This window comes from Rhodamnia argentea, chromosome 5 (assembly GCF_020921035.1).
Source record: "Rhodamnia argentea isolate NSW1041297 chromosome 5, ASM2092103v1, whole genome shotgun sequence".
Taxonomy (NCBI): domain Eukaryota; kingdom Viridiplantae; phylum Streptophyta; class Magnoliopsida; order Myrtales; family Myrtaceae; genus Rhodamnia; species Rhodamnia argentea.
In genome coordinates, this window is record NC_063154.1 from 21,243,983 (window position 1) to 21,264,690 (window position 20,708).

General features: G+C 39.1%; 1 protein-coding gene across 1 annotated transcript; it reads left to right on the plus strand.

Annotated features, from left to right (window-relative positions):
- Positions 1-7,359: 7,359 nt before the first annotated feature.
- LOC115737219 (putative aminoacrylate hydrolase RutD) lies at positions 7,360-20,402 on the plus strand. The gene is made up of 4 exons (XM_030669245.2): positions 7,360-8,066; positions 13,432-13,521; positions 19,514-19,581; positions 20,094-20,402. The coding sequence occupies exons 1-4, from the start codon at positions 7,443-7,445 to the stop codon at positions 20,227-20,229; spliced, it is 918 nt and encodes a 305-aa protein (XP_030525105.1). The 5' UTR covers positions 7,360-7,442; the 3' UTR covers positions 20,230-20,402.
- Positions 20,403-20,708: the final 306 nt, after the last annotated feature.

Genomic DNA, 20,708 nt, shown 5'->3' on the forward strand with positions numbered 1-20,708 from the left:
CTCGTGATAAGTAACATAAGTTCCTTTAGGGCTCTCAGTTTCTTGAATCCCTCCAAGAGTGCTACAGCTTTTAGGCTTTTTATGAACCGAGGCCGTGTGAAGATCGCAAAGTCATAACATTGCGGGGGAGGACATATGATGTCCCGGGTGCACCGCCCTCAAAATTGATCCTTAATTAATTCTGACTTCTTGTTATATTACACACGGAAGTGATTGTATTTTTAAACTATTCGTTAAGCGATGAAACTAAAGAAGACATTTCTACACTATATTATATGTCATTTCATTATATAACATTTACATATCCTTCATAAGCCTTTCTTTTTTACATATATCATAGGCTTGGGAGACTACTTCCGTACTATAAGTTGCCCTAAAAAAGTGGTACTTGGGCTTCCGAAAGTCCTCCAAGCATCTCGGCCACCTAAGGGTTACCTGCCATCCATCTCCATATTTCTACTTCTTTGCAAAAAACTTCCACCTTTGTGTCACTCTTTTTCAGTGCATGTGTGGTAATCCTCCATTTGTAAAACCCGCTGGACTTGTGGCATCGAAGAGTGGTCCTACGAGGTTGCCATTCGAGATGAGGTACCACGCGATATACTTATGAGGCACGAAATCGGATAGACCTTTGTTTACCCAAATGGTAGTCATATAGCACTTAAGAGTTACTTCATTATCCAAATCTACAACATCGACACAAGCAACTTCCGTGTACATCACATTACCAAAAACAGGAGATAGCGGATTAGCCATTACCTACAATTCTGAAAATTTAAGGAGTGAGATATAACTATCTCAGTAAGCGAATATCTAAAACAAACATAGGAAGTAAGCTATAGGAACAATTCAAAATGCAAGCAATCATATCATATATGAATCGTTTCTGATTCCTTTTCATATATGCATAACATCTCCACTTTTCATATCGTATCGCACACATTTTAAGGCTCTCTCACTCTTACGGATGAAGCATATAAACATATCATATCATTTATTATCGATCCACCCTTTTCATATATGTACGAGGCCCTCTCATTCTTGCGAATGAGGCATATAACATATCATATCGTATCGTGTCATCTCACCACCAAAGGTAGCAAGACCAAGGAGAGTATGCACCATATGTAACTTTTCAAGCAAGTATTAGAGTAGCTAAAGCTTTACGTCCTAGATAAGGGTTAGATATCACTTACTTCCCGCAGATGAACGTAGCAAATAAAAGAAATAGTTGGTTGTCTCATGCTTGTGCGGTCTTGAGTGCGGCTTGTAGTTGTGCTTGGTGGCCAAAAATGAGAGAGTGAGAGAGAGTTGGCGTGAGGTGAGAGGGAGAGTGAGGAGAGAGAGTGCCGAAAATTTGAGGGGTTAGAGTGAGGTGAAGTTGTCTGGAGGGTCCTTTTATAGTGCTATTTTTCATTTATTTTATTTTATTTTTTTGCTACTTGTTGCCCAAGATAAGCTTAGGTGGCTAATGCTTGTCTTGTTCTTATCAATTATTGGCATCTCATAATTTTTCAAGAGTTAAGGATAAATTGCCACATTGACATTCTAGATTTTTCCATTAAACACTTGTCTTATCTCTAACTTGCTATATTTTCTACTTAATTTTAACATTAGCCTCTCATAAACTCTACAGTCACAGAGTCATTTATTTGCATATTCCACATTGCTATAACCTAAGGCTAACTTGTTTAGGCTTGATTATGTGTCCTCTCTACTCTAGGCGCCTAGGATGATTATTATTCCTCATTTATTTGATTTTTGCCACTTGGCTTCATTCATTAATTTCCCTTATGATTACCCTATAGTAAGCTAGGCTTTTAGGCATGCTTTCAACGCATATTTCTAGAACAATTTTTATGTCACATGTCTATTACATTTCGTGCTCCCCAAGTTCATGCCTATCTAGGGTATGTTTATTCTTTTCATTTATGTCCAATAATTAATAAGGTATTAATTTCTTTTGTCTTTTCTAAATGAATCATTGGCATAGAATATTCTAGAGATGCTCTTAGAATTTGCCATATAGCTAGTCTAGGATAACATAAGATCTTAGGCTATTTTTCTTGCTCTCCAAGCCAAAAAATTAGAAATTTTTATTTTTGTTTATCCTAGATCACTTTTCTTGTTTTTCAAGCCAAAAAGTATATTATATTTATATTTTACTTGTCTTATATATGTGTCTTGTTTTCCAAGTCGAATTTGTCTTATTCACTTTCCACGTGTCGTTCTCTTATTCATACTTGTTTTCCAAGCCTATTTTGTCTCTTTGTGCTAACTTACTATCCAACCCAATTATTTCTAAGCCTATTTTGTCTCCATGTGCTAGGTTGCTCTCCAAGCCAATTATATGTATATTTTTATTTTATTTGCTTGAGAATATTCTAGATCCCCTTTCTTGTTTCCCAAGCTAATCTTATAGAAAATTTATACCATTTTATGATGCAACGTGTCTCACTTTTAGCTTTTCTATAATTCTATAATATATCATCTCTTTTCCTTTATAGTTCACACACCTACTTTATGAAGTTTACCTATCTTATTTTATTTTAAATTAAAATAGAAATTTAACACATAAATCTTAGTACCCTAGGTATCGCCTCAACCGAGAGGGTCCTTTGGCCTCCCTTCTTATTCTATGGATGCCAATCATAATTAATGTTAATGGCAATTTGGACATTCTATTTACATGGATAAGGTCGTCTAATATTTCAAAATGCCGCTTATCAACTATCGAGACATCTAAGCAATTCCTCTATTTTGGGGGCCAAACAAGCTAGAGGTCGGACCGCCTATTTTGCTGAACAAAGTCGGCTCATGGCCGAGCGCATCAAGAGGCGTAGCCAAGCTTGGGACTTGGTAGGATCAAGATAGTGTCTAGTTGCCGATCGGGTCAAGAGCCACCCAATTTGTCTCAATTTAGGGTTGGAACAACCCGTTCCTAAACCGATAATATAATGTAACACTATCGAGATTACCTCTCATGACCAATTAAAATTGATGCGGGATTGGTTCAACTCGACCCGTAGTCTTCCAACACATATCACATAGTCCAAGGTGATCGGTTCTTGACTAGTACGTAGCTGGTATGGGGTTCTAATACGAATCGACCCTCGTCGAATTCATGGCTAGTTTAGTTGTCGACCGTTGTCAACTTGTAAATCGTTCCACGGATCCATCCATGGTCGACTTCGGGGTGATCTTATGGCCGTTTCATAGCTAAGCGAGGTCGACCGTAATCAATCCATGTTTGATTTATGATTGCCACACAGTCGACCCTCAATCAATTGCATAGCCGATTGGTTCACCGAGCCACGATTCATATCGAAGGCAATCTCCATTCCGTGGTGGCTATCTCAACCCCCGGCAGCTATACGTAATTAATATGAACCCTAAGTTTGAATTGGCCCTAAGTTTTCGGGTGTCACAGTGTGACTCTTTTGCACTCGCCCCACTCAATGCAAGTCAACCCCATAACAAAGCGTGAGGCTATAGAACCCAACATGGAGACTCGACGACCCTCCAGCGCTGAAGCACGACTCATCTCGACCCCACGCATCTGAGCAATTTCTTTTCCTTTTTGCAAATAACCATCAACACGTTATGTCTACGATAGCAGCTTGACATGCATAAAACCAGCCTTCGTTTTCAACTACTGACCACCTAGAAACTAGAATCAACTAGCCACTGCCCCAACCCGCATTTGAGGAATTAGGCAGCGGGTTAGAGAAACGACTCACCTCAAACTTGTGGGAGTGTCAGATTTTTTTTTTGTTCGATGGTCGATGTTGGATCGAGGAGTTGCTGTCGAGCATTGAAGCAGGGATGTAGAAGTGGAAGTGTTGTTTGTCTGGTATTCGTGCCAAGGAAGAAGACGAGCCAGAGATGTACCAAATTTCATGGGTCTTTGTCCTGCTTTTGCTGTCCACGTTTGGGCCGGAATAAGAAAGAATATACAAGCCCATTCATTTAGTAAAGCTGAGGAACTTCGGTTTCTTCTTCCCGCGGCCCATAGGGCAAACAAAGAACCTGTGGCCAACTGAATTGGGCGCCTGTCAACCGGGCTTCATCCTTTTTGGCCCAAAGGCAATCCCATGGCCCGTCAAAATAGCAGGCTGAAATAGGCTTCCGCCCAACCCATTGTGGTTGGTGGAGAAAAATAAAAGGCCGGTTCAGTGCAAGTAGGCCAATGCTTAAATAAATGTCATTGCCTCCTCTTCCCATTGGGCCGGTAATCTGAATGGGCCTCTCACACGACCAAGCACGCAAGGTCGAGATTCTCACAAGCCCGTTGCTCTGAAATTACATTGGGCCCGTTAATTTCTCTAGTGGCTAAATCCAAATCACCCACTCATTCTCATCGCATGAGTGAGCTTTCCAATCGTTTCATCCGATTCCTATTTATTTAGATCTATTTGTGGGGTGTTACATAACCACCTATAAAAAATTCATTAAATAATGGTCGAGAGAATTTCTTTTACTCTCTAATTATTTCTAATGTAGGGAAAATCCGAGATGTCACATTTTTTCTTTCTTGTGTCGGGTGGTTCAAGAAGTCGTCAGAGGGGTTTTCTTTTCATGGAAAGAGAGCCGTGCACAGTAGTGTTCAAGCAAGTCGACTCGCGAAGACAGAAAAAGAGGTGAACACACTGTTATGTTCTCTTGATCGTGCGAGGAGCCTCGAGCATAGTAGATTTGTAAGCGACTTTATTAATTATATCCAATTAACAGGAGATTCACAACAAACTATAATAGGATTCATAGTCGGAGAGATATTGTGACAGAGAGTCGCGGATTAATGGTGAGTCGCGATGAGTTCGCTAAAAGTTGAGTGTTTAGTCATGGCGGCGGCCGTCGTTGAGATGCAAAAGAGACGTGCTCTCTTGACTCTCTCCGTGAATTCTCAATTGTCTCCTCTCAACTCTCCGCTTTCCTGTGTTTTTCACGGGTCTAGACCAAGAGAGGGACCTTCGTCGGTGAAGGGTCCTCTTAATAGGTGGGAGGGCCCTGGTCACAAAGAAAGAAAGCATTTATTAGTTCCTCTTGTGGTTGCTTAAAAAAATATCATACCTTTTATTTTATTTTATTTTATTTTTTTTTTCACTTTTGTTGCTTGTTTCCTTTCTGCTTACGCCTTTGGACACGGGAAGAACTCCTTGATAGTGCTCTCTTTCTTGTTTTTAATAAAAAAAAATATATTACTCAAAATATATTCTCCGATTGATCCAGTCCAATTCCCAACTTAAAACCGAGAATTAGACCGCCCATCACCTGTTTTAATTTTATAGAACCGGAAACCGGATCGGCTCTCTTGAGCGCTGTCCCGAATCGGCTGGTCAATCCAGTTCGGGCGGTTCCTAGTTCGAGTAATTCTTGTTGCACACCCCTACGACTTACCTTGCATGGGAGCTGAGGCTAATCCCCAAGAGAGAGGGTAGATTAGGTAGACAAAAAGGAATCTCTCTATTTTCAAAACGGTTGATACTAGAAAAAATCTCAACTTGGTATATCTCCAACAAATTTACCCCAATTTAATTTTTTGACCACAAAAAATCTCAAACTGGTACAATTGTGATAAATTTTACAACCATGATAAATTTTTCCTAAACCGATTTCTTGATCACAAATCCCGAATTGATACACATATGATAAATTTATCTCAAAATAATTTATTGACCATAAAAAAAATCTCAAATTGGTACGGTTGTGACAAATTTACTTTCTGTTAGTGTCCGTTAAATTGATTTAATACCATGAATAACCTCAAACCGATACATTTAAGACAAACGGAGGATAAAAAATTTAAACTGTTGCATTCGTTAACTACCACGTGTCATTCAACTCAACAATTTAATGGTAAAATTTCACGAAAACTAACAAAGGTAAATTTGTCATAGGTGTATTAGTTTAGAAAAAAATTGCCAGAAGTATACTAGTTTGGCTTCTACGTATGCTGGGGCTATCTATTATAATTGGATGGGTTGAAGGTCCTAGCTACGTCATGCATCCAATACGAAATCTGGAGTACATATGAGAATTCTTAATTGGCTAGTTGTAAATAGCCCCACCCCAGGACTATGGGATAAAGGGTTATCCCGGACCTACATTAAGATATTAACGATGATTATTAAATATCGAATAACAGAATGTGACGATGAGATAAAATGTAATAGACATAAAGACATAGGTTTTCATGAAATGAACGGTTATTCATTCAAAAAAGGTTTGATCCAGCAATATCGCATGAGTGAAGAAGGGCAATGGTCAAAAAATTAATTTAGAGTAAGTTTGTCATAAATGTATCAATTTAGGTTTTTGGCGCATTCTTCTCATCCTTATCAATTTCTTGGCTGGCCGATTATAGGAAATAATCCCCCGCACGGTCGTCCACATGATTTATATTGCAGTTGCATTGGCATGGCCCGTGACAAATGCATGTGATTGGCCCAGCCCATGCTATAGGTGTGAATATCAATGTCGCGTGGATGGCCCAGGTCCTGTACCGCCACATAAATTCAATGCAAAGACATAACTTTAGTATTTTGTTTAGGGATAGGATCTATCCTTAATTTTCTTATTCCACAATAAATAATTATGAGAGCCAAAATTTAGGTGTCAATATGTTCATGCTCTCATCACAACCCACACCACCAACATGAAGCTCGGCATTGTATCGAGCTTTGCCACTGGCGACAAGCTCCACAGCAGCATCGACTGACATAGACAATAGTAGAGGGAGTGCTGGTGCATGGAGATGGGGCAGCAAAGGCAAAGGGAAAGTAGTCGCCGGTGGCCATGGTGGGGCGGTAGTCTCGAGGATGAGGTTGCGGTGGGCTCAGATCTGATTCCTTTGTTTTTCTGTTTGATTTTAGAGCTAGTGATAGTTGCCCGTTGTGGCAGCTCGTTTATGGCCGTCGGAATCTTGACCACGCCGGTGGGGGCCATGGACGAGCCGGTCGTTGCTAGATACCAAGCGGTCTCGGATTTCGAATTGAATTCTGCGTCAAAGTTGGACAGCTCCATGTACCGGGTGGATAGGGAGCCCCGGGGGGGAGGGGTTTGGTGGGGTGGGGTGGTTGGGCAATGGAGGAAGAGTCTGAAGAATGAGGGGCATTGGAGACACGTTTCGATCACTGAATGGCCCGAGACCAGACGGGAACTACTCAATAGTTCATCAGATCATTAACTATTTTGGTCACTGAAACAAATTGCTTGCTTCGCTTAAAATGGACAGCCGTGCAGATTTGAAACTCGTTTTACCATACTTTAGCTTATGAAGAGCATTATCTTCTGCCTCTACGCTAAGTGGGAATGGGGACTGAATAGGACGCGACATCCGTCTTTTGTCCCGCAGCGAGAACCATAAATGACCCACTGGACGTGCATGGCGAAGAGAGACGACATTGTAGAGAGAGAGAGAGAGAGAGAGAGAGAGAGAGAGAATGGTGAACACCCTCGAGCTCTACAAGCCCTTGCTGCGAGTGGCCATGAAGCTCGCCGGATTGAGACCTCAGAAGATCGAGATCGAACCAGGGACCGTACTGAACATCTGGGCTCCGGCTCGATCCAAGAAGAATGCCAACGATGCTAGAAAGCCCGCAGTCGTCTTCCTCCACGGCTTCGTCGGCGACGGCATCCTCATGTGGCAGTTCCAGGTCCTTGCCCTCGCGCGGGACTACGAGGTCTACGTGCCGGACCTCCTCTTCTTTGGCAGCTCCTTCACCGTCGATGGGCGCCGGACGGTGGGGTTCCAGGCTGATTGCCTGGCGACGGGGCTGGCGAGGCTGGGGGTGCGGCGGTGCACCGTGGTCGGGTTCAGCTACGGCGCGATGGTGGCATTCAGACTGGCCGAGTCGCGGCCCGAGCTGGTCGAGTCGGTGGTGGCGACGTGCGCCGGCCCGACGCTGACGGAGTCGTTGAGCCGGGAGTGCCTGGAGAGGATGGGGTTCCCGTCGTGGCCGGCGCTTCTGCTGCCTGAGTCGGCGAGCTCGCTGAAGAAGTTGCTTCAGATTGGCAGCTTCCACTTCCCTAGATTCCCCAAATGTGTTTTCAAGCACGCTCTAGAGGTACGTGCCAACCCAACTTTTCTGACATGGGGTTTTAATTTTTCGATTAGGTTTAATGATATTTGACAAAAAAAAAACATATTAGGCTTAATGATCTGAACGATACCAAATCAAAAAATAATCTACTTTTGACCACAAGAAAATAATAATAGTCTTTGATTTTTCTATTAATAATGTTATCCATTTATCAAATTACATAAGTTTTTGTCCTTTTGCTAGCATGAATATCCCATGTTGATTGTTTGAGATTATTTTACCGTGATTTTTCGATTATGACCGAAGCGACACGTAGATACTTGTTACTCTTGTTCGAATGCTAGAGTCGTATTAATGAAACAAGGGCAACAAAATTTATGTTCGCTTGAGTACGGCTCTCTTAATTAGGTACTAATCATTTGTTCCAAGCTTGAATATGACACCCCATAATTAGGTGTAGGAATTTGATATATCATCGGATGCATTTATTTTATGGAAAATAAAAAACTTGAAAATTTAGTTTTTTGAAAATAATCGATTGTGTTACTTACAAAATGAAAAGAATGATTTTTTTTTATCATCCACAAAAATATATGGATATAAATTATTGTCACTAACGAAAGTTTTTTTCATGGGCGAATTATTTTAAAAGATACGAGCAACTATTTTAAAAAAATTAAAATTTTAAATAATTTATTTTTTCACGAAACAAACCTTGATAAATCTATATTTCTTGAAATTAATTAGCTTGGATGAAGCTGTAGGCTGGGCTTTCTTGGTGCTTTTGTTTTTTTCCCTTCTAAGCTATCACAAGCTATAATACGAGGTTGACCAAAAAAGGAAAAAAGCAATAGTGCAAGGAATGGTGGTTGAGGATTCTTCGTTTATATGTTTTCATTTGGGAAAATTACCAAAAAAGTCTTAAACTTATTGCAATTATGTCAATTCAGTCATAAACACATATTTTTTACCGATTGAGTCCTAAACTTTTTATAATTGTACCAATTCAGTCCATCTAGTGAATTTTGACCGATCGGCGCCGACGTAGACGCGTGCCGCCTGGCGACATAATATTTTAATTTTTTTTTCATTTTTTTTTAATTTTTGGATTTTTTTTATTTCCCCTTCCCTAGCCCAGGAGGTCGTCTTCTCCGCGATGCTTTTCCTAGGGTCTTCTTCATAGGTTCTCCCTCTTGGACCTACTCCAACCAACTCGAACCATGAGGACCGAGCCATAACACCGCAACAGGAGAAATAAAGGCCAAACGACTTACCCGAACGTATTCGACCGCACATGATGCCGTCCGTGTTGGGATCGGATATACATAACATGTATAGGTAAATAAAACATAAACACAGCGAAAATAAATAAACCCATACATGTATCTCCGGAGGCGTTGTTCGAGCGTTTCAATCGAAAAACTTAATTAACGAATTGAGTTAAAGGATTACCTCTTGCAGCGTGCTTGAAACGAAAAGGCTCATACGTTCTTCGATCCGAGCTCCACAAGTGTCGAACCTCTAGTTCAGACACATCACTAATCGCAACGATGAATGGAAGAACGAACATGCGAGAATTGCCACTTAATTGTGCTAGCAATCTCGTGGCAATAATTCTTCGCACGCTCAATTTTCTTTTGGTCAATCCAAGAGCGCAAGTATGAAGAGAATTTTGTTTTCTTATATCTCTCGCACTCACAATGCCCTTTGTCTCACACAAATGCATGCCCGAGAGAAAACTGTTTTCACTCGTTTCCCTTTTTTTTTTTTTTACGGACAAACCTTTTTTATTTATTTAATATGTGCACCATGATTAGTATCGTGAGAAGCACCCATGATCTGATCGTGGGCGCATTGCACAACGGCCAGCAACCGACGTTGCTGTCCATTGTGCATGGGCACACGATGAGCAACATTTGCTCATCGTGTGCCACGCACATGGTCAGCATTTGCTAAGCATGTGTGTGCAATAATATATATATATATATATTGGTTTTATAAATAATAATAACCATTATTATTATTATTATAAAAACAAAAAGGGTATACCAACATTATATGTGCATATTGGACGTATAGCATATGTCTATGTTGAGTATACGTGTGCATAATATGCACGTGTGCCTATGACCGAAAAATAAATAAAAATTAAATTAAATCATATTTAATCTAATTTCAGTCCAACTAATTCAATAGTCGTGATTGCAAACATATTTGCAATATCATCTTTCCCGTTCAAAGTCATCCTGAATTGGTTGTGGTATGTGACATTCCTAAGTTCATCACTGAGCTAGTAGTAAGACGTGCACTAACACATTAGAACATCCAAGAGAATTGATTGTCCCGATCAATCTCCATGTCCTACAAGCCATGAGTGACATCTAGCAATATGTCATGGCTACCCAGACAGTGTGAATGCTTTAAGAACATAATGAACCTATCAGCTTTGGCTACGGTGTAATTCAATCCCTCTGTTTTACTATATCTCGATCGAACAAAGACCATGAAATATTTGTCAAGTCGCCAATTCGATCATATGCACAAATCTAATCAACGTGCATTTATACAAGACATGACCATTTCATTCTCGGTTACAACCCCGATCGAGAATTTCAATACATTGCCATAATTAGATCGCATAAGACATCATACCTTGCTTGTAATAAGGAGACAGATTCCATTTTGCGCACACGTGTGACTTCGTCCGTGCATAAACTATGACCATCAAGTACAGAGACGGATCAACGAACCGCCAATATGTGCACTTGTGAACTATAACCATCCAATATACAAGTCAACACCGTGCCTCGGGTCTAAGGATTATTTACACAAGACCAAAGCATGAACGATTAGACATTGACCACGCTAAAAGTTTCAATGTCGCTAATCGTTCAATGCGTGTCACGTTCAGTGAACTTGTCTATCCCTAAAAAGGAGCCGAAGTTCGATATTCTTATTTGGAGAGATCTCTAAAAGGGAGTCAAAGTCCGAGGGTGTTAACATATTTAGTTGGGCTCATATTCACTCAAAAAATTAAGTCATCGAGTATCGGACCAACTAAGATATATTCACTACTCCACATCATACAAATTTTTTTATGTGAGACTTTTCTAATATAACTCATATATGCATCTCAATAATCTCTTTTTCACAGTGAGCTCAACATCAAGTTTGCTTCCATTTTATTCAATTATCCTTCTGCATCAACATACTTCAATTTTAATTTCCAACACTTGCTTTCGTCCTTTTCTCCGCACCGAACCACAAAGGCTGCCATCGAGACTGATACCTTAACTTAGGGATATCACCAAAAAGGATATCAAACCTGAGTTTGTCAGCATATTTAGTTGGACTTACCTTTACTTAAAAGCTTAAACTAATGAGTTATGAGTCAATTATAATTTATTAACTACTCTACACCATATTAATTCTTTAATATGAGACTTTTCCGATACAACTTACACATTATCATCGTTTTTGCGTGAGAGAGAGAGAGAGGGGTTTTGCACATGGATGTGGTGGCAAAGAGAGATCGTGGTGTTCAATCATTTTAAACGCCAATAGAGCTTGCTTCATTTTGATTCTTTCATTAGAAGAATCTGATGAGCGACACGGGTTTGGGTTGGTTGATGGCACAACGTACAAAAGCCCTATCCAACAATAGCAAGAACGAGATGCAAGAACCCGATGTGTTGGCCTAGTATCATCATGTGGTTGTGGTGGCGATTTCCCTGGAACAAATGTTATCACTACAAATTCATAGAAAAAATTACCAAAAAAGTTCTAAATCTATTGTAATTGTGCCAATTCAGTCCTAATTTTTTTTTGCCAATTTAGTACCGAACGTTTTGCATTTATTCCAATTCACTCCTAAACCTTTTGCATATATGTCCATTCAATCCTAGGTCTTTTGTATTTGTGCCAATTCGGTCATTCCAGCTAATTTTGGCCGAAAATTGCTAATATGGCTAATTTTTAGTAATATTTTCCTGTTTTTTCACATTTTTTTATGTTGTTATCCTTCTTTTCCTTTCTTTCTTTATCTTTTTTCCTTCTTCCTCCGAGTTGGATGCCGAGCTCGACAACTAGCCGGACGCGAGGGTCGGTGAACCTTGCACGGGTGAGCTTTGCTGGCCCTCACCTCGGCCCAGGTGACCGGCTGGAGGAAGAAGAAGAAAAATAAAGAAAATATAAAAAGAAATGAATAAATAAAATAAGAAATTTGAAAAATATTACTAAAAATTGCCACTTCAACAATGGCTGCGCCACATGAGCGATTTCAAGCCAAAATTTGCTAAAAAAGACTGAATTGGTACAAATGCAAAAGGTTTAGGACTGAATTGGCCAAAAAAAAAAATTAGAACTGAATTGGCATAATTTTAATAATTTTGTGAATTTTTTGGTAATTTTCCCCTAATTCATAAGATTTGCAAATTGTTTTGTGGGCCTCTCTACGTAGCCAAGTTTCTATGCTCGTACCCCTAGATCATTAAAAAGATATTTTTTGCATATTCCGCATCTTTCATTGTTGATATGATTAACTATATTGTTTAGTAAATAACTCACAACTTACATCAACATTAATAAATTGTGGGATGTGTAGGAATATAACTACACATTCTGTATACCCAATAATTATCCAACCAAAAGACCCTATTCTCCCCCTTCCTTCCTCTTGAGTACTCTTGACTGGTCAATATTTCTTCTTGGGAGGCCATTACAATAGGAGGAAGCTAAATGGTGGTGTCGTATTCTTCCAAACACAAAAAAGTGGAAAAATAAAATAAGAAATTACACTTAACAACTACAACGATAAAAATTAAACAAACGGGCCTCCAAAATTTTGATTTGGTAACAAAAGAATCCATCATTTAAATTGTACTTTTGGATGTAGAAAAGCTACTTTTACTATGAGATATATAGATGTGATCCCAACTCACATAAACCCAAAAAGAATAATCGTCAGCTGTGGTTAGTCTGTGTAACATCTTCGTGTATTCTCTTCTAGCACCGTTGATGTTGTTAGTCATAATCTTAGCAACTAAGTAACTAATTAAGTCAACGGTGATGGTTGTGGAATATGTAGAAATTTGGTTATGCAGTTCGTGTATCTAATATTACCATCAACAAAAAAAAAAAGAGAAAATTCCTGATCTTTTATGAATGAATGCCTCTTCTTTGAAAAGAGTAAATGGATACCTGAGTTTTTGCCGATGATGGTGGTCACAAGTTTCGTGCTGGTATTGATGGTGGGCTAGGGCGTGTAGAAGCAGAACAGAGAGAGAGAGAGAGAGAGAGAGAGAGAGAGAGAGAGAGAGAGAGAGTTATTTTCCACGTTAAGATGAAGTGTTTTGCCCTAATTTTTGCCTTTGCGGTTATTGCGTGGTAGGTCATGTTTGACTACAGAAAGGAGAGAGCCGCATTGCTGGAGGCTTTGGTCATTCCCGACAAGGATTTCGCTTTCCCAAACTACTCTCAGGTCTGATGAAAGCTTCTCCTTTAATGGTTGTTTTCTTTCTAAACCCTCAACATTCGTTACCAAAAAAGAAAAAGAGAAAAAGAAAATAGTCTTCGCATAAAAAGTCTGTTTATAATCATTTTATGGATGGAGTGATGAACCAAACAAGCGCTTACAGGAGAAAATTTAGTTTTGTTGTCTGCACTATAAGATGAGAACCACTATTTCTTTCATTCTTTGTTGATTTTGTCTAACATGAAGACTCTAGGTATAATACTTTGATTGTGCAAATATGCATGTTACTCTAGTATTCATTTTGTTGTGGTAGTGCAAGACGTGATTGCAACCTAATCAAGGGGATAAGTACACTATCGGTGCCATAACTTTTGTATGGCGTTTACTTGAGTGCCATCACTTTCAAAACATTCACTTAAGTGCTATAACTTTCAAAAATCGCTCACTTGAGTGCCATTACTAACGTGGATGTCGAAAAGCTGATGTGGACGCTGAAAAACTGACGTGGTACTTCGGAAAACCGACGTGGCACGTCGGAAAGCTGACCTGGCATGCCAGAAAAGCTGATGTGAACGCCGGAAAAGTTGATGCAGTACTCAATTGAACGATTTTTTAAGTTATGGCACTCAAGTGAATATTTCGAAAGTTATGGCACTCAAGTGAACGATGTACACAAGTTATGGTACTCATGGTGTACTAATCCCCTAATCAAGTATGCATAAAGAAAAAATAGGGCAAAAATGCCGGTGTTAAGTAAATAATAGGCAAACAGTCTCGTTCACCTCTTATTCGAGGACTTTAACCATCTATCTTCTCGGATCAATAATGTATAAAAGGTCTTGTATAATTTTTTTTCTAACACCGACGATGTATGTTATAATTACTCTACCAAAAAATAGTGCTTAGAGCCCTTATCCTTGCAACCTATTAGAATTACTTGTCGTGGTTCTCATTAAATCCGAAGGTAAATAATACATAGTAAGTTCATAACATGTCTATGCAAGATGTGCATAATCGGCTTGATCTCAATCCTTCGATCTTGTCAAACCATGCGAGGCTTACGCATCTAACGACTAAGATGATTCTATCTATTTAGTCTAGGCTAGAATCTCATAAGTAATTACGTGTGTATGCGTTTAATACACATGTATCATGGAAATTGATAGTTTTCGTGTTAAATTTTAATATACCCTAGCAAAAATGCTAGGTATATTGACATCGATATGTAAAGTTGCTATACTTCTTATCCGATGCTTGAACAATATCTAGTTGTTGAATGCTCATTCAAGTTCTCTCACATCACTTATTACATTAACGATCTTAATATACCTATTACTCTCTTTTCGTGTGATCTGAAAACTTACATCTCTTATAGTAGGAACCTGTACAGAGTTTGCGGTCCACTAGAGGGCATAAATGGAAAAAAGCCAAAGAAAGTAAGGGTTCCAGATGACTACCCGAAAAATTCTAAAATGCACCTGGTGCATGTGAGCCCACTTAATGTTGTTGCCAACCGTTAGATCGTGTTGCCCCACGTGGAATCAATACAGGACTTTACTAGCATAATAGTCTTTGGGTATTTGTGAGAATAACCTCATGTTGTGGTCATAAATTTTTAAAGGAGTGGACCCCACGATAATTTTTAATTATTTGTTATCTATTTTTTGTGGCTCACAACATGCTGTCAATCTCATAATAGATAAAAAAAAAACTGTCACATAAGCATATTCTATATGTACAACATTGTTTGGTTATGGTAGTGTCAAATATATTACATGTGGATCGTGTACTAGAGTTTAATCATTCTGTCAATGTAACGCCCCGCTTACCTTACGAGCATGTACATCCATAACACGCCGTAAGTACTATCCTAGGATACTCTTCATGTACGGCGAATGAAATGAAACTTGCAAGCGAAAAGCGAAAGAAAATAAACCCAACTCCAGTCCATTGTCTCAATACATCCACTTAATGAGATGCGAGGAAACTAAAAGACTTTATCCATAAAAAAATACAAATAAATAAATACATACATGTCCGTACAAACGATACAAAAAAAAACTAACAATATACACAACTGAGGTCAAGGAGACAAGACGGCAAACCAAAAATGAAACCACCAAGCCCTAACCTAACACCGTCTCCAACAAAAAGTAGCATCAAAGTCGACTAACAACGGAGACTCTAGAAAGTACTAGTGTTCTCGGCTTGACTCGCGTCCTCGTCGGGATCATACTCAGAGAAAGACTCCAACTGCATTTCGATTGAATCCTCGTCCATCTCGTCATCCTCCGAATCTGAAATCTCTATTACTTCTATATTTTCCTCTCCCACTGGTTCTTTTTTAGGTATATTCCTTGAACCTACAGTGGACGCTTCAACTTCTATCTCATCTCCGGTAGGGTGGCACCAAGAGGGTACAACCTCTTCTAGCACATCTTGGGGCCTTAACTGTTCAGATACGACCCCGTTTACTCTACGGAACCATGCCTCGAACCTATGAGGCTTATAAGATGCTTCGGGCTCATCTACCCAAACCACGGTCGTTCTTCTAATATATACTACATCTCCCCCTTCAGGAAACTCCTCAATATACCTAGTCATTTCTTGGGGTTCACCCAATCGAACAGGCAACATCTTCAATTTCTAGGATCCGAAAAAGAAAGGTCCCACGATGGGGTGAGATTTACATCTCAGTAAGGCAAGTCCTATCCCTAGGTTAGACCGACGGTTCATTCGGGTAAAAGTAACATAAGCTCAATGTGCACGATAACGTGATGCATACAACAACCATACAAAGTACATGTATAACGATAAGTATCAATTACTCAATCATGGCAATATATCTCATCACTTTACTTAAGATGGTGCACATAACGAAACCAAGCCACGCCTTCCTTTCTTTCCACCTTTGTTCGATTCAAGCCCGCGTGTGAAACGCCTCAGGCTAGGTCCGCGTACTTACGCATCAGACCGTCTCATCGATAAAACCCACGTAAAACACCTTAGGTTTTCAAAATCATCTTAGGCCTGTGTCGATACATCATAATTTCCGTCTTGCGTCATTTACGCATCGGGACGTTGGTCATTTCCACCCCGCGGTTTTACGCATCGGGGTACCACAAATTCTCAAGCATGCCAGCAATTCATCATAATCATGACTTTAAGTTCAAATATAGCTCACACATAGAGCTAACAACAAAAGGCATGCGAGAACATAAATTTTCAACAAACAAGAGGCAATCAATACATATCAAGGCTATTCAATGAGTCTTTAAGCAATTAGCACAACACGATATCATATATCAAACAATATCACCGTAACTCACCAAAATTTGCACAATCCTCATCGTATTCACTCAATTGAGCCCAATCGTTCTAGCCAAGGTATAAGAACTTTCTTACCTTAAGCTTAATCAACAAAACACTTCTTTCCTAGCCCTTAAACACCTCGGCTCCCACAATTTCAGAACAGGGCAGCAAGCAGCCTAGAGAAAATCAATCAGTTCATCAATATTCCTTCGCCTAAACACCAAATCATCGATCATACACTTCCTCAACATATCACTCCACACCCTAACATGCCTCAAGGATCAAATTAAATCTCAATTCCATCACAAACAGCCCCCTCTAACTCAATAAGAACAGAACCGAAACAGGGTACCCCCTGTTCTGTTTCAATCCAGCTCAAACAGTCCGCAACTCAACCTAATCCTTCAATTTATCCATCAATATCCTTGCTAACACCAAGTTCTATGTATTAAGGGGCCTCATCGAAAATTTTGGCTCAAGGCGACACCGGTTGGTCTTCGTTTGGCGCTAACTCCTTCTGATTCGCCATTGGACAGTTTCTGCTCCTTTGAACACAACAGTGGTTCAAGGTCAATATATCATTCTTTTTCGCCCAAAAATTTACAGCAACATCATATACATGTCTACTAAACGTCACCAAAATTTGAACTCAAAATTCGTCCATTTGGTGGTCCAATAAAATACCAACAGCAGCCTACCTCCGGTTGAGTCAGTTTCCGGCGATTAGTGGGAGATTGGCCGTCCTGAATTCCACAGTGGCTCAAACGGTGTAGTTACACTTGGAAAAGTTCGACAACAGGTTGATCTTCGTAGTGGTAGGTGACTCACTGGCTGGTTGTCGACGGTTGAAAGGTTGGACGGCCGGGAAGTTGGCAATCAGAACTGGTCGGGGCAGGCTGTTTTTGTGCGTGAGGGAGTGAAGGAAGGAGAAAATGGAGGTGATGGTGGTGCTGTTCTATTCTTGAACATGAGTATCCAGAAGGTAGAAGGAGAAGATGGCTCATTCTTATCCTAAATTCTCTTAGGTGTCAAACTCATTAATTGAGCATCATGGATTAATGACATTTGGCATTATACACATAATATCACACTTTCCTTCCAATTTTGCCCCTCTAATTTCAGCTTATATAAAGGGAATAATCAAATGACAAGAATGCCCTTGTCCAATTAATAAAAATAGGGTCGAAGCTCCAGGGGCAAAATCGTCTTTTCACACCCTTCGTCCGAAAATCCATTTTTCACTAATTTTCATTCCCGACTAGGCGTCGTCCAATCCAAACTCATTTTTTACAAATCTTCATTTCCATTTTTTTTTCCATTTCTGAGATCCCATTTTGTGATCGATTTCTCATCGTCCGTAATTTCAATTTATCTCGAACTAACGGGCGGCTTTTGCGGACATTACGCGTATTGACTCTGTGATTCTCATCACACTTAGGAAAATTCAAATCACGGCTATCTTGGTTGTCATGAAATCGCAAGGGTTTATTACTAGCCTCGACGACCACGATCGTCATAAATCGATTTAGAGAAATTCGCAAATCATACGTTGGTTATGCGGCATCACCCGCGCCCCAATCGTATAACACTAGCAATGAATCCCTTAATCGTTCTCAGATCGGCCTCGGCTCTAAATATTCCCTCAACGACCCTTATGGTCAAAATGCCGTTTTCGAATTGAATTTCCTAGGTCCACGTATCTCGTCACGCGTTAGCCTTTCCCCTTCGGTTAGTTAACTCGCGATTGATCAGATTCGAGCGAGATATAAGTGAAATACTTCAACGGATATCTTACGGTCAAAGATCTCGAAATGACAAGAAAATCGGACTGTCACGATCAACTATTACTATACGCAGAAGCTGTCGTGCAGAATCAACACGTAATATAATAGATACTATTAGATGAAGCGTGGTTTAATGTTTAATCATCCTATCAACTATTACTGCAGTGAGAAATCGTAATGCACAATCATTAAGTAATATAAGAGACACTGCCACAAGCAAACAATTAAGCATTATCTTAGTTGCCTGCTATCTGATACGATTATCTAAATTTCTATAATTAAATAGTTTATTATTCATAATATAATTAATAGTCATTACTGATTATATTAATCAATATAAAAAAATATTAATTGTTATTTTAATCATACTCTTACCTATGCAATGCATAATATTCTTTTAATAGCATATTAAACGATCAAGCTTAAGTCATAATTAGATATAGTTGTTAATAAATGATAAAAACTTGTAATCTTAATCGTGACGGCTAGATAATAATGGAGAATTACACTCCTGATCGGCCATTAAAGCGATAAATACTTAACTATAACATTTATCTTAAAGTAATGTCGTGTATTCACATGTTATATGCTTGACTTTTGGTTACAATCGTAAGATTATTAAAATAAGAAGAAAAATTTGATACGATAAATAATAAGTCTTAGAATATATTTGAAGTATTAAACTAATGACTAGTTACTATTGACTATTAGAGTGATATTTATTACATTCCCTCTGACTCTAATTTAAGAAATATTTTGTGAATTTTGATCCCATATCTCCCTTGTCATTTATGTGATTCATATAACCAAACGACATAATAGTTAATGCAATAGCTGATAATATAGTTGATATGGAATGGACTCACATTATTCGACTGATGATTAATGGGGTCTTTTTGCAGAAGGTGCATCTGGTCTGGGGCGAGAATGACAGGATCTTCCCCGTGGAAGTAGCCAAATCACTGAAAGAGTATGTTTATAGATCTTCACTTCATAGTCCGTCAATCAATTTTTATTTATTTATTTATTCATGGTAAAGTTTTAAAACCAAAAACATATTTTCATATCAATTTATTTTGCATTAAGACAAGGAGATCGTTACTTCTCATTAGATTGCAATGTCTGTATCCGAGTTTTAAGAGACGAATTTTGATATATAAGCTCAATTTACGACGATGGCAGCGTGATTACTCTTTCACACTGTTCGCTGACCTAATAAAACTATCATAAGTTCTATGAGAAATGGGAGGAATATAGTTAAGAAGTATTGGTAAACTTGTAACGATTTATTTATCTTAATATCGGTACTAGGTTCACTAATAATTTCCCGTTAAATAGGTCTTTTTCTCTCTCCATTTTTTCTGGACCCGATAATTAGTTTCGAAAATAGGCACACTTAGAAGATGTTGTTTGCTCCACTGGGTATCCATTCAATCATTTTCAGCAGAAATTTGACTCATTCGGTTATGTTGTTTTGAATAGGAAATTGGGAGATAATGCAACCCTAGTATGCATTGAGAAAGCAGGCCACATTGCTGCGTTGGAGCGACCCTTCGTCTACAGTAAATGTCTGAAGAGAATTCTGGCCTCTACCTACAAAGCTGGTCGCACAAAATAGTTGGGTCGCAATATTTCCCGACGACTAATATAATAATTAGTGGAATAATTTGTTAAAAAGAGTATAACCTCATTTGAGTTACTAGAGATTATCCTATTACAGACGAAGAGGTTCCAATTTTTTTTTGGATCGAGTATTATGATGTGGTAACTGGCGTCAATTGGTTTGGTTTGTACCTTGAGACATTTGTTTTTGGTTTAGACACATGCACTTTATTATCGCAGTAAATAAAAATTCTCTTTGATCACAATCTTTCTACACTTTTTTCACCCCCGTTGTATAGCCTAGGAATATGTACCTCTTTTCCCTCGGCTCCATATACCATCACTTACGTGAGCATGGGCAAAATGCATCCAAATGATCGCATGCTCGAGTATTCCGCAGATTGTTTGGCCACACGTTCTTTGCAATATAATAACTTCTAAAATATAGAGCTCGTGCTGGATTAACATATATCGTCCCGGCATCTCCCTCATACG

What these genes read in the sequence shown, in the direction of transcription:
- LOC115737219 (XM_030669245.2), top strand. Translation starts at nt 7,443, where the DNA reads ATGGTGAACACCCTCGAGCTCTACAAGCCCTTGCTGCGAGTGGCCATG. An exon ending in TTTTCAAGCACGCTCTAGAG is followed by an intron (nt 8,067 to 13,431) that starts GTACGTGCCAAC and finishes ATTGCGTGGTAG; the next exon opens with GTCATGTTTGACTACAGAAA. An exon ending in GTAGCCAAATCACTGAAAGA is followed by an intron (nt 19,582 to 20,093) that starts GTATGTTTATAG and finishes TGTTTTGAATAG; the next exon opens with GAAATTGGGAGATAATGCAA.